This window comes from Nyctereutes procyonoides, unplaced genomic scaffold (assembly GCF_905146905.1).
Source record: "Nyctereutes procyonoides isolate TBG_1078 unplaced genomic scaffold, NYPRO_anot_genome, whole genome shotgun sequence".
NCBI lineage: Eukaryota > Metazoa > Chordata > Mammalia > Carnivora > Canidae > Nyctereutes > Nyctereutes procyonoides.
The window spans coordinates 6,130,427-6,145,753 of NW_026575155.1; the positions used below are offsets into that span (position 1 = coordinate 6,130,427).

Consider the following 15,327-nt stretch of genomic DNA (forward strand, 5'->3'; position numbering starts at 1 on the left):
CTGAGCAGAAACTGAGTTGTCACTCACACATACTGAGTACTAATCTGGTACTCAGATTAGTGGCCTCATCTGTACCACAAAACAGAAAGGGGCCTGGAGAAATCTGGGGTTACCTTTACACTCCTGAGCAGGCCTCCCACATCACCACAACCAGTAAATGTGCTGAAGTCATGGCATCAGGATTTCTGAATTCAGTTAAATATCACAACTCAGTTTTGTAAAAATCAATCTTAAAATACTTGGTTTTAATCTTTATTCTCCCACTTTTAAAAATAGCACATGTTGCATAAGTATCACATTATCAAAGATTGAAAATTCCACAGAATCCCACCCTCAGAGATGTATTATTCCAGGTTTTGGGGGCCATATAGTAGGAAACAAACAGACCAAGTGGAATTCTACTACCACTAGAATATATTCTATTCTCCTCTTGTGCAAGTTTTCAAACAGTTCTGACAAATAATTCAACTGACCAGTTTCTTCAGAGAGCTTTATGGATCTGTTTTCAGAGAGTCAATCACACAGTGGATGGAAAAACCTCTAAGATTTTCTTGCCATTTATTAAATACTTCCCAAGGTATTAGAGGTGAATGAAGTTTTTTTTTAAAAGATTTTATTTATTTATTCAAGAGAGACACAGAGAGAGAGGCAGAGACACAGGCAGAGGGAGAAGCAGGCTCCATGCAGGGAGCCCAACGTGGGACTTGATCCTAGGTCTCCAGGATCAGGCCCTTGGCTGAAGGCGGCGCTAAACTGCTGAGCCACCCGGGCTGCCCTGAAATTTTTTTTTAAAAGGAAATGAATTCAATAAAGAGAAATAAACACTTCAGAAAATCAGGGCAGTTTCTTATCAAAGCAAAAACTACTAAATTCCAGTTTCAGCCAGTATCATAAAATGACTTTAAAATTCAGCTTTGGGAAATAGCCATCCTTTTAACCATTTACTATATCCATAAAAGTAATTCTGAGATCCTTCTCACTTAGTCAACACAAGAGAACACCACATATACATACGGCCACTTAGGAATTCCTTCCATTCTAAGTGAAATCAAATGAGAACCAGAATTGCTGCATATGAAAGAAGTGTCCATCAGCAGGGAGTCCAGAGTGGGGGGCTTGGAAGAGATTTCAGTCTTTGCAACTGGTAAAGGACAATTTTGATTCAACCTCCCACAGCTTCATTTGTAACGCTTTCAAAACATCATCCATCTATTGAATTGAAAAAATATTTTCAGATACACATGATTAAAATCGTACATGATTAAATTATTAGCATATGTATTGCTAATGAAATTTATGAATGTTATGCATTACACATGAAATTATTTAGGCATAAACTAAATTTTATGTAAATAAGGCATAATTCTATTATCAGTAGTTCTCAACCTCTAACCTAGAACTCTTATACACTCATGGGTATCCTGCCTATCTGGCTGTGAGAAGATGTTAACATTCAAAACTCAGATTGTTTATACCATGAGAATTGAATCAAATGAAATATAGTTTACTAGTTTTAGAATATATACTGTCTTGATTGAGGCATGAAATGTCTTATAATTTTTTTGATTAAGCTTTAGCTTAGTTTATAGTTTGGCTAACTCCCAAAATCAACTTTTCTAACAACTGAAATAAAATAAGCACTCTCTTACCATGAAAGCACTAAGATCAAAACAGATGCCATTCTGAGGATTATTTGTGGAGGAGCTCACTAAAAGAAGTTGTTCACACAAAGATATAAAAAGTACAGAACGGAATTACCTGCTTCAGAGACTTTTCTATTTCAACTCTGCTTTCAAGATTAAAAAGTTCTTTATCTTCTGACACAATTTGCTTTTCCGAGGATCCTAAGATATAACTGAAGTATAGTGCAGTACAAAGTTAAAATATGAAAATGAGGCAAATATTAAATTCATGTTAATTGAATATTAAAACTCTTAAGTATGTTACACTACATATTTGTACTGAGTAAACACAAAATAACTACTTTTGTTAACAGCAACCTACATAGGAAGTTGTGCCACATAAAATGTTTTTCTCCATAACAGATTTGTCCAGGTATTCCTACATATTTTCCAATATTCTGAGCATTTCATTACTGGAACAAGTTTGCTCTTTTGTTAACTGAGTGGCAAAAGATTAACACTCATAGTTCAAAATTCTATGATTAAAAAGTTTAAAAAGATCCAGAAGAAGCCACTGCATTTCTACTTTCTATAACTTTTTGGGAACATGTGTACTTTCAAATTTGACTTTTAGTAAATAACGGATGGAGTCAACTCTTCGACTTTGATCTGGCAACTTCAACGGTTACCTTTAAACTTATGTTCTGCTCGGGTCCCTGGGTTAGGAGACACTCTGCTGTAGAAAATACGGGATAATAGAAATATGGCCTGCAAACGAGGAAAACAGGCCCACTGTTGCTAACCCAGTAAATCTAAACGGCAAACAAGAAGGTGCTAGATTTCTCCGAAGAAAACTTGATTAACTTGCATTTCTTTCTAAGTCTTTCATCACTTGTAGCAACTTCAATGTCACTTCTTTTGTCAAATAAGAACAAGCTTGCTTTGGACACCTCAGTGATTATATTTCTGAAAAACTGCATGGGAGGTGAAATTGCAGAAGCCAATTAACATCCAGTTTAGGAAGGAAGAATGAGATGAAGAAGGAAATGAAGGGGCAGTGAATCATTTACAAAACTGTAAATTGGGGCGCCTGGCTGGCTCAGTCCATAGAGCATGTGACTCTTGATCTTGGGGTCACGAGTTTGAGCGGAAATTGGGTACAGAGACTACTTAAAGTCTTAAACAAAAAAGTAAATAAACACTTCTAAAACCAGCCAGGTTCCTTGGCATTAAAACTCTGCCCTAAGAGGTAACTTTTACCTTAAACTTCAGCTGTTCAGGAAAAAACAACTTCAATACTATAATCTCGTGTGGCAAACAAAGTCTTCCAATGTTTTCTTTTATACAGAAATGCACCACTTTTGAAAGTTTTGTACTAACCCAACTGAATTTCATGCCTTTCATGAAATATTTTCCCTCACTTAATTTTCACACATCTTAGTAAAATTCCCATGGAGATTAAGGGAGCTTCTGTTTAGGCCTGGGTCTTCTATTTATATATTTAAGCCAAAATAGATCTCTCTTCAGATAGACATACATGCTTACAACAATGAGCAATACCTGTTCTATCATCCTTTTGTGTAAGGACTGTAAGAGGTTTATGAGTTTAAAATTTTGATCTACACCTACTTTCAAACAAGGTAGCATATTACAGTTATCAAAGAATAAGTAGCTGAGAAATCATAATTAGGAAAAAACAACACAGTCATATCTTTTCAGAAGAAAATCTAAGGAATTCAACGGGAGTGACAAAATACCTCAAGTAATGAAAAATATAGGCATTCTTTTCTTCTTAAATTGTTCTTTCCTGATATAGGAGGTTTTTAAGCATCTTTAAAGTCTTGAAGGTCACATCTTTTGTAGGATAAGTGAAAATACATTGGGGTCAAATGAGTTATTCAATTTTGTGTTTCTAACTGAAAAAGGCTAATGAATTTAGAAGGCCTTTAAGATATCTGAAACTCTTTAACTGACATCTGTCATCAGCCTCCTATTTACCTTGTTTCCGAACATGTACTTGTATAGAAATCTTGGAGAATGAAGGCACTTCCTCGCATACCTCAGAAAAAATAGGCGATTCCTTTTACTAGACCCATGAAAATAGCTGGACTTTGTATTTCTACTTTTTCCAGAATACCAAAGGGACTTCTCTCCTAACCAGTTTTTAAATTCTTAATTCTTAATGATATTTTAGGCAGCTAAAAACTGGGGGAGAAAAGAAAATGGACAACACGTATTGATCCACACAACTGCTTAAAAAAAAGTCCTATTGAATTAATTCAATTTTTAGGAAAAATTGAACATATTTTTTACTCTGGAAAATGTTCTCACTGTGCTTGCTCTTTATAATTTAGAATGTATGATTTTCAAATACCAAATACATCAGGTCAAAACAAAACAACAACAAAAAAATCACTGGCTTTATTGTCAGAAATTATTATTTGAAAATATATTTTAACCAAATAGTGTTGATTTAGTTTGGATGTGTTTTCATATTAATTTTTCTGCAAAAAAACTATCTGAGAAATCAGTTATGAGATATCCATTTGTTTATCAAGCTTACCTTTCTTTCTTTTTTTTTTAAGATTTTTATTTATTTATTGATAGAGACACAGAGAGAGAGAGAGAGAGAGAGAGAGAGAGAGAGAGAGAGAGGCAGAGACACAGGCAGAGGGAGAAGCAGGCTCCATGCAGGGAGCCTGACGTGGGACTCGATCCCGGGTCTCCAGGATCACGCCCTGGGCTGCAGGCAGTACTAAACCGCTGCGCCACCGGGGCTGCCCTCAAGCTTACCTTTCAATGGCTTCAACACTGAGGCAAAACAAGTCTCTCTTGTAATCTAGATTCTTGGGTGTGCATCTATATACGTAGCCAAGATTGAGTGAGCACCCTGTGCAGTACAAAGTCTCCAGAAGGCTGCAATGAAGAAGTGCCATTGTTTTAGCAAAGTAGCAACTCGTTGTAACAAAAATCCCATTGTTAAAAATCCATAAACATTTAACATTTAAGTTGCTAAAATATGTCAGTCCAACCTTACTAAGTCATGTATATAAAGAAGCGGGGGCGGGAAATGATAGTAAAATGTTTATATTAGAAATGTAGACAGTTAAGGGCAGCCCGGGTGGCTCAGCAGTTTAGCACTGCCTTCAGCCCAGGGTGTGATCCTGGAGACCCGGGATCAAGTCCCATGTCAGACTCCCTGCATGGAGCCTGCTTCTCCCTCAGCCTGTGTCTCTCTGCATCTCTCTCTCATTCTCTGTGTCTCTCGTGAATAAATAAAATCTTAATTAAAAAAAAAAAAAAGAAATGTAGATAGTCACCTCGAGGCTACAGTGCCTTAAGAAGCACTTAGTGACATACAGAAAAGTGACAAGAAAGAATACTGATGTGGTGTTTTTCTAGGATGTAAATGCCTCAATCTGGTTTTAAGAAGAAGTATCTAAAATTTGAAAATAAGGTAAGGATTCCACATGCCCTTTCAATGTCATATTGTCCAATATGACCATAGATAGATTTGTTCTATAATGATTCAGGGAACAAACATTTCAGGTTTGTAGGCCATGTGATATCTGTTGCAATGATTCGCCTCTACTATTGTAGCACAGAAGCAGCCACAGACAAGACATAACTGAATAGGCACTGTCCATGTTCCAATAAAAGTATATTTACAAAAAAAAGTGCCTGGCCCATGGGCCATACTTTGCTCTCCTGGAAGGTAACACTGGTTGTTCACTAGTTACTATTGATTAGGGCCCAGACTCTCTGAAGTTAGATGATAACTTATAGAAAGATTAGTAAAATTAATAATTTGTAAAATTATAAATAATTTTAGTCTAGTAAAGACACAAATGTTCTCTGCTAGTAGAAAAGGTAACTTCAAAGGCTGAGGCTCTATTGTCCTGTGGGACATTAACTAAATTTGTTCTACAGAGAGTATCCTCCTCTAAACCAGCTTTGCCATGTTGATTGCCTCAGTAAGGAGTTAAATAAATCTCTAACATGTTCATCTACCTGTTAGGGTTGCCTTTCTCTTTTTAATTATACTTTGACCTAACACTTTTCTTCCACTATGGATATGTTCCACATAGGCAACTCAAAAATATTTTACTTAATGATTCAAGTTCTCTACATAATTGTTCCTTCATTCTAGTTATTTCTCAGCTCAGGCTCTGCATATTTGAATATAATCTCCCCTACCAATGTTGATTCATGTCTTCTTTAAATCTTAGAATCCAGTCACCCAAATGCCTTGCCAAGCTGATCTATCCAAATTTGCCATTCTATAAATATCTATAATAAACCACAATCCCAACATATAGAAAATTGATGATAACTGAAGATTGAAATCTAGTGATCAGGGACACCTGGGTGGCTCAGCGGATTGATGCCTGCCTTCGGCTCAGGGCATGATTCTCGAGATCCAGGATCGAGTCCTGCATCGGGCTCCCTGCATGGAGCCTGCTTCTCCCTCTGCCTATGTCCCTGCCTATGTCTCTCATGAATAAATAAATAATATCTTTTAAAAATAAATAAATACATAAATCTAGTGATCATAATATACAACCCAAAAGATAGTTATTATTTCAAAAGAATTATATAATTCCTATTGATATTGAGCCACCTGTTATAACTAAATAGCTATTCCTGTTACCGAAAAAATGGAGCCAACCAAGACTCAAACAACATATTATAGACTGCATTATTGTTTACTTAAATATACCAAGAGACTTAACTACTGCATCTACATATGGAACAAAGAACAAAATGCCCAATAAATTTTAAGTTCTCACTAGTGATAAAATTAGCTAGATAGTATGACACTGATCATATATTAAGCTCCCACATGCTTTTATATTTTATATTTTTATGTATATTCTAAATATTTTAATATTTTATATATGTTTTTTATATTTTATATTTCTTAGTAAATAAAGCCTGGGAGGCAACCCTATCTATACTACGAAGAGTGTACAGGAAAATGTTCATACTACATCTCTAACCTCATAATCTTGAGGCTGCCATACACAATTACCAAGATTGTGAACTAACATATAAGGTAGGTGTAATCAGCCAAGAAAAGCTACTTAAATAAACCCAAAATACAAAACACACTGATCAACGTAGCATTGTTTTATCCCAAATTACCAAAATCAAAGTAAACACCAGTGAAGAATACACACAAACCCATTCATACTTCCAGAGTGATCTAAGGAATGATGACAATTATTGCAGTGTCTTTCTGCTTTCACCACTGGCAAGGGTTTGGCCAGAATTCACCATTAACGCTGAACAACAATACTGAGAAAGTAGTGCCAGAAATCATGGAGGATTTTCCGACAGAAATGAGTAAGGATGTGAGAACCTTAACAAATGACAGAACGAACCCAGGAAACAGCACGGCTACCTTTACAAAACATTTCTGAGCCCCAGAGGGCTCTTGCTGACCAGCTACAGGCAGCTCAGGCAACTATTCCATAGGACAGGCATCCTAAGGCAATATGGTTATCTCCTCAAGTGTAGAATATGGGACCTTAGTCAATGTCCTGAATTTGAATTTGTGTGGCATAAATGATGGGTTCAAGAGACACACATAAACAGGACTAAATAACACTGGCTCACAGAGTAAGAGTCAGTGCCCCCTTACAGTTCTTATCAATCTTAAGAAGTGCTAGGAAGTCTTTAACACAAACCTCACAGCTGCAAATCTTTTAACAGTGAGAAAACAGACCGTAGGCTCAGATCAGCCAGGCAATAGCATCTCTGCTAGAGTTTAATAACATCTGTTTTCATTGTGGTCCACTTCTAGTTAACAGCAAATGATATGGCAGTAATATTAGATTCCTTTTTAAATTTATTAAATAAAAATCCTGAGTCAATGTAATAAAAGCTATGAAGTACAAGATAGCAAATGTGATAGATGGATATGGCAAAAATGGTGAAATTGGCCTCAAAATGGCTAAAATTGGGAAGGAAAGAAGAAAAAACACTTTGCAAGAAGGAAGGAGAGATACAGGCATCATCCTAGCTCTAACTACTAAAAAGTCCTGTGGCTTTAGCAAACTTCTAATCTCCCTAAGGCCTTACTTTCTTCAAATGAAGAATATCTAAGGCTGGTTTTCCAAACTGAGGTCACCTGCAGCACATCTGTCACATCCACATACTACGTGTACTACTATTAATTTAATTCTCCTTAAACAGAGTTTTTTTTTTAAAGATTTTTTATTTATTTATTCATGAGACACAGAAAGAGGCAGAGACATAGGCAGAGGGAGAAACAGGCTCCATGCAGGGAGCCTGATGTGGGACTCGATCCCAGGACTCCCAGATCACGCCCTAGGCCGAAGGCAGGCACCCAACCGCTGAGCCACCTAGAGATCCCAGAGTAATTTTTTCATTGAAATAATACTTTAGGGGGATCCCTGGGTGGCTCAGCGGTTTAGTGCCTCCTTTCAGCTCAGGGCACGATCCTGGAGTCCCAGGATCAAATGTCACATTAGGCTCCCTGCATGGAACCTGCTTCTCCCTCTGCCTATGTCTCTGCCTGTGTGTCTCTCATGAATAAATAAATAAAATCTTAAAAGAAAAGAAAAGAAAAGAAAAGAAAAGAAAGAAAAGAAAGAAAAAAGAAAGAAAGAAAGAAAGAAAGAAAGAAAGAAAGAAAGAAAGAAAGAAAGAAAGAAAGAAAGAAAGAAAAAGAAAGACAGACTTTATTTGGATGGATACTCCAGTATTACTTTAAAATGAAAAACCGGGGGAAGCCCGGTGGCTCAGAGGTTTAGCGCCTTCAGCCTTCAGCCCAGGGTGTGATCTTGGAAACCTGGGGTGGAGTCTCATGTCGGGCTCCCTGCATGGAGCCTGCTTCTCCCTCTGCTTGTTTGTATCTGTGTGTGTGTGTGTGTGTGTGTGTGTGTGTGTATCTCATGAATAAATAAATAAAATCTTTAAAAATAAATAAACAAAATAAAATGAAATGAAAAACCAGTATTTTTAAATACACACTAGAAAAACATACATGATTATTAATTTGTTTGGTTGTTTGTATATCACCTAAAGTTACTTCATATATATTGGTTAAGACCCGTTTTGGGCAACAATTAGATAAGGGAGAGCCTCCCATTCAATTTATTGAGGATGCTACTTGTAGCAGTGGGTGGCAGATAATGCCAAGAGAGTGATCCCTTCGACCCTTGGAATGGCAGCACCGGGCCTGGGATCACTGAGCCCCTGTGCTGGTTGCTTCTGGCCTCATGCAGAGAGGCATGTACATGTGTATAAGTGTGATACTAGCATTTTCTATGGGTTACATGACATTAAAAAAAAATACTATTGATCTAAGGCACCTTTGAGATTTTTATGATACATTTTCTTTTTCTACTTTTATTTTCAGTTTGCTTTAGCACTAAGCCCAAAGACCAAAAAGACTGCAATATGTAACTTTATATATTTAGAAATTCTTCCAACACAATATCTAAAAAAGATGGCCATCACTCAAGAATTGATACATTAAAATGACTGATTCTATACTGATCACCATGAATAAAGTCTTATCCCAATAAATCTTACCGGTAATGATTTTATTAAAGATTTTTAGTTGAAAAGTAAACATTTTCTCTAATACACATATTCACACAGATAAAAGCCTTACTCACCAACCATTTTCGTTTTTACGTTTGGATAGTATCTGTTCTTTATCCACAGAAACATTACAGGAAACATCTGGAGCAAAGTAACAATAATTCATTAATGTGGTTTGCTATAATATACATGCAGATACTTAGAGAACCTCTAATTTTTTACTTTAGAACTCAGAGAACCAGGGGGTCCCTGGGTGGCTCAGCGGTTCTGCGAGTCCCAGGATCGAGTCCCACATCGGGCTCCCTGCATGGAGCCTGCTTCTCCCTCTGCCTGTGTCTCTGTCTCCTCTCTCTCTCTCTCTCTCTCTCTCTCTCTCTGTGTGTGTGTCTCTCATAAATATAAAATAAAATAAAGTAAATAAAAATAAAATAAAATAAAATAAAAAAATAAAATAAAATAACTCAAAGAACCAGAGAAAATAACAGCCCAAAGTCACACATACACAAGGGTGGTTCAAAATTAAATGTACAGAGGTCTTCTGGAAAAACGATGGCAGAATGAAAGTTATTTCCTTCTCTTCCTTGAAAACCACTGACATTAATAAAATGAGTAAAATTAAGCGGAAAAATTCCACTGCCAGTAAAGCTTGGAACAATTGGAACCTCAATCACAGACTACAAAGAATACCTATAAGGTATAATAAAATTGGGATAAAACCAAGAAAGATGCTAAAAGCCAATGTACACATCCCTAGATGTTAAGTGCGGAGATCTCCGGGACCTGTACAGAAATCTCTCCTTTAGACCATGACTTGAGAACAGGAAACATTTCCAGAGGGTCCAGGTCCAAGATACACTAAAGGAAGGGGCATGGAATGGAGGGAAATGAAGAAGGGACATCACTCCTAAAAATGTCCAAAGTGATTGATTTCACCTCCTACAGTCCCCCTGAACTGGGTGAATTCCACCTTCATCAACCCAGCTGCCCAAATCAGAAAGCAAGGCATCATCCTTTATTCTTCATCCCCTCCATCCTGATCCCCCATATTCCCCTCCACTGATAAGTCCTGTCAATTCCACCTCACACATTGCACTTCTGTTCCCAAGCCATCACTACCTCCTCTTGCCCAGACTATTGCACTAGCTCCTACTGACCTTCCACATCCATGCTTATTCTTCCCTTCAGTGCTTCCTCCAAAGAAACATCTGGGTCCTATCACCCCCTTGCTTAAACACCTCACTCAATAGAATAGATTCCAGTTCTGAAGAACGGCTTCCAAGGCCCTGAATTTGCTGGCCCCCTCCTTCCTCTCTTTTATTGCCTCCTTTCTCTTCATTCTGCTCTTCAGTCACACAAGCCTCGGGGCCTTTGAACTAGCTGCTCGGTGCCTGGAAAAAGCAAAGAGCATGATCCCAAAATTGTACATGTTGTCAAGTTGTCATTCATGTAAAAGACAACAGAAAGACATTTTCAACCACTCAAACTTGAAGTTTTCTTGGGAATTAGGGCAGAGGTTGGGAGGGTCTACTGATGACGATTAAAGAAATAAACAACTCAGGAATGAGAAAGCAATTAATAAGCTTTCTTGTATTAGTAAGAGTCCTGGAGTTGAAAAAAAAATCATGCAAATGTTACATTAAGGCTCAATGACCCTGCTATGGCTAGAGAACTGAACTTAAATGTTACAAACCTTGACCAAGTAAAAGTAATCAAACTAACTCAAACTGAGGCGGAGGGAATGGAAGTTAACCCAAGAGTTCATTTCTTTATCTTTCATGGCTGTAGTGGTGAATGGGAGGAGTAAATCGAATGGTCTAAAGCTGACAGTTTTTAAAATTTAAAAACTGATATAGAAAAAGTAAATAACATAAGTGTTTTTATATATAAAACAAAAAAGAAAACAGGCAAAAAAAGGAAAAAAAAGCATGTGACAAGATAGAAAAGAGGCAAGATAGAAAGTACAAGCAAAATGAAAGATTTAACACCAAACATACTATTTCTTGCCTACTAAAAAAGAGATGCTCCTACTGTATCAAAAATCTCAACCCAAGTGCATGCTGTTCTAATGGCAGCAAGTCTGAAAACAATCTAGACTTCTATCAACAGATACAGATCAAGAGGATTAACAGTCTCTCCGTTAGAAAAATCACTTAAGTGGCCCTTCCCAGACATTCTGAGCTCATGATACACAGTAACTCACTTAATCCTAACTACCCCATGTATGTACTATCCTCCTTTTACAGAGCACAAAACTGAAGCACAGAGAGGTTAACTAATCCGCCCAAGGATACACAGCTATTAAGTGGCAGGTCAGGATTCAAATATAAGCAAGTCCAGAACCTCCATTACCATGCAATCTTGCCTCTCAACAAGAGGACACCAGAAGTTCCTAAAAATGTAAGAAATATCATGTGGAAACATTCAATATATATACAATTTTTAAAAATAAGAATGCATAAATAGTATCTCAAGTGTGGTTTTTTTTTTAATTAAATTTGTTCATACATGCATGAAGGGTATCTGGAAGGATAAATGAAACTAAGGCATATGAGTGTCAGTGTTGGGGGAGAAGTCTTTTTTACTTGTATACCCTTCTGCACCTATTAAAGTGCAAAGAATCACTGAACTAGATCTGTGAAGACAGGGCCCAGAAATCTGTTTCAACCAGCTTGCAGGTGACTTTTAGGCACGCTAACATTTGAGGGGCTGTCGCCCGGAGGGTGGGGGAACGAAGCTGTAGAAAGCAGGTGTGTTCCTAAATCCTCTTCTCTGGGTGATGCGTGGGGCGGCGTGTTCATTTAGATAACTAGTAAAGGGGCTCCCCAAGCCTACTGGCCGCCAGATCTCCAGCAGCTCTAATCTCCTCCAGTATCCTTTAATAGGTGCAAAGAAATCCCAATGAATTACCACGGGAAATAGATGTTCTTAGGCTTATGTTTAACAATCGAAAGGGACCCAGCAGTTAATGTCAATGAGTGAATGCATTTTTTGGAAAACAGCAGGTCCCAAAAAGTTCCAGGTAACTGGCGGACGTGCTGTTCTTCTGTCTTCTCAATGTTCTATCCCAAAAGGGAAAACATTCCACATAGGTCAATAAATCCCTGGTGAATTTCTGCCACTAAAATATTTCTAGAATTCAGAGCGTAAACTTGATCTTGGTAACCACAAGTCCAAAAGGAACAGCCATTTTTACACCCATTCAGAAAAACACGTGAACTGCTCCCCTAAAGAAATACTACGCAATCAACAATATGAGAGAGTAGTGGGAAAACATACAGGTAACTGGCAGAGCTAGTGTTAGAAGCTAGAACTCAAGCTACCTTCTTGATTTTTTTTTTACTATTAACTCCTTCCTCCCCAATTCTGAAGGGATTATTGGTGCTTTTATTACAAGTTTCCTTTTTGAAAAAAATTTTTTTTTCTGATAGTAACGTGTTCTGGCAACTCTATGGTTGTTAACACTTCCGAGGGGGAAAGGCTTCCGCTAACACAACTAATAAGGTAAGAAAAATCAATCCTGACATCCCCCTGCAGGAATCAGGTAGCTGACAAGCTTAATTTCCCAAATAAGCCAATAATAATATTACTTACCAACTGGCAGCTAGCTAACTACCAATTAACAGCTAGCTAATACCCCAAATGCTTACGGTTTAGTTGGTCATTTTTTACTGAGCAATGCTCACAAAGATGCTGATTGAATCGCTGCTCTTCCGGGCTGGGGGGCTGGGGGGCTGGGGGGCGGGGAACCCCAGAAAAGGGACTCATCACTCGCGAGCCCAAGGTGCCAGGGTGACCATCCTCCTCCCCTTTTCCCGGGACAGCTCACCTTCCCAGATTTTCCTGCTTGTAAAAACCCCGGGCATTCTCGAAATAACCCCCACCCCTTCTCCTCCCCGGTCGTTCGGTTGCTGCACCCGGGAAAGAAGGCGGCCCCAGGTTCCTCCCCACCCCCCACTTCCACCCTCCGCGCGGCAACTGACAGCGCAGCAAGATGCAGTTGGCGTCCTCCTGGCTCGCCACCCAGCTCAGCGAGTCGCCCAGCGGCCGCCTGCAGCCAGAGCACAGAAACACCAGTGGCCTGTCCTCCTCCTCCTCCTCGGCCGGCTCCGCAGTCTCCTCGCGCCGCGTCCCCGCTGCACAGGCCACCGACGCGTCCCCGCTCACGTTGTTCCACATGCTTGTCCACTTCTGCAGCAGCTGGTGACGGCTCGAGTCTTCCGAGAGCCGCCTGCCCCACTTGTCCTTGTCGCCGCCACACGCACAGCTCGTAGAAGAGCATCCTTCGAGACAACCGGACGACTCGGCGCCCGCCATTCTTCCAAACCGCCCGCGCCGCGGAGCGTCACGGGAAATGCGCCGCTGCGCATGCGCGGGGCGGGGCAAGGAGGCGGAGGTCGGAAGGGGGCGTGGCCTGAGGGGGCGGAGCCTGAGGGAGATGAAACGGCGGACAACCCGCTAGTGCGCATGCTCCTTGTCCGGCTGAGCCCAACCGGGTGATCTCTGGGGCTGAGTCAGATTTTCCATCATTAGGAGGTTGGAGCTGCCGCAGATCTGGCGGCCAGTAGGCTTGGGGGGGCCGTGTTGAGCCCCTTTACTGATTATTAAAATGAATAGGCCGGGCAGCCCGGATGGCTCAGTGGTTGAGCATCTGCCTTTGGCCCAGGTCGTGACCCTAGAACGTGGGATCGAGTCCCACGTCGGGCTCCCTGCACGGAGCCTGCTTCTGTCTCTGCCTGTGTCTCTGCCTCTCTCTCTCTCTGTGTCTCTCATGATTAAATAAATAAAATCTTTAAAAAAAAAAATGAATAGGCCGCCCCACGCACCACCCAGAGAGGAGGATTTGGGAACACACCTGCTCTCTACAGCCTCGTTCCCCCAGCCTCCGGGCAACAGCTCCTCAATTGTGAGCGTGCCTGAGAGTCACCTGCAAGCTGGGTGAAACAGATTTCTGGGCCCTGCCTTCACAGATCTAGTTCAGTGGGTCGGGTGGGCTACAAAGCGCTGTGAAGCAAACTGGAAAGGCTATTTGCCTTCCCTGAGTTAAATGGGTCAGTACTGCGCCCGGATTGTCCGGAGGACCAAGTGGACAGAATGTGCTTGAAAATAGTTTAACTGTAATGTGCCGTGTCCGTGTTAATTAGCCTCCAATCCGAGGAGAATTGCCTTCCCTCCTACTTTTTTGGTGTTCAGGGAAGCCTGACCTCCCTGGACTGCTGTTCTCAAGCACAAGAGTATCTCTGTACAACCTTGATAGAACCCACATCTGTTCTTTGAGCAGGTGGGCAGTAACCTCTGAATTCAAAGGGGTGATCTCCTTGCCTCAGACTGCAGGTTCTTATCGTCAACACCTAAACTCTGTGGTGGGATATCACAGTAAAGAAGGAATGCAAAGGTGCTGCTTGATTAGTTTCTCACCCATGCACTTTTGCCTTGGTAGGTCCATTCCCCTATTAATAATAATAATTCTTATCATACGAATTACATTTTACAACTGTAATGCTATAAAGATGAATATATAGATATTGCATACTAAAACATTTTCTTGGGACACCTGGGTGGCTCAGCGAGCGGTTTAGCGCCACCTTCGGCCCAGGGCGTGATCCTGGAGACCAGGGATAGAGTCCCATGTCCAGCTCCCTGAATGGAGCCTGCTTCTCCCTATGCCTGTGTCTCTGCCTCTCTCTCTCTCTCTATGTCTCTCATGAATAAATAAAATCTTTTTAAAAATATATTAAAAAAAACATTTTCGTTGACCTTGAAGTTCCTTTTTTTTCCTTCTGATTTTAAAAGAAATTAAAACATCCTCATGGGGCTGTAAAAATAGCACAGGCCCGAGGCACTGTACCTAATGGAGGAGTCGGCCCCAATGCAAAATGAATCCCTCTGTAATGACAAGTATGTTTGTATTATGAATATAAAATATATAGATCCCCCACAAAACCATATTTTATGTGGGGACAAATGCTTGAGTAAGATGACCTTGGACTCAGTGGTGGCAGGTGCTTCCTGAACAACCATTCCAACCCCTTCCTCTTAGTTATACAGCTGAGAGATTTGCACAAGGTTGAGTTCAACCCTCATGTCTGCTAACATCACTCTCAATTCCAGAAATGGATCCCCAGAAGCTTAA

General features: G+C 40.0%; 1 protein-coding gene across 1 annotated transcript; it reads right to left on the minus strand.

The window, feature by feature from the left end:
- Positions 1–239: 239 nt before the first annotated feature.
- MIS18A (MIS18 kinetochore protein A) lies at positions 240–13,523 on the minus strand. The gene is made up of 5 exons (XM_055313314.1): positions 13,178–13,523; positions 9,272–9,338; positions 4,416–4,538; positions 1,759–1,855; positions 240–1,209 (listed from the first exon to the last, which is right to left on the minus strand). The coding sequence occupies exons 1-5, from the start codon at positions 13,509–13,511 to the stop codon at positions 1,129–1,131; spliced, it is 702 nt and encodes a 233-aa protein (XP_055169289.1). The 5' UTR covers positions 13,512–13,523; the 3' UTR covers positions 240–1,128.
- Between the last annotated feature and the right edge of the window lie 1,804 nt (positions 13,524–15,327).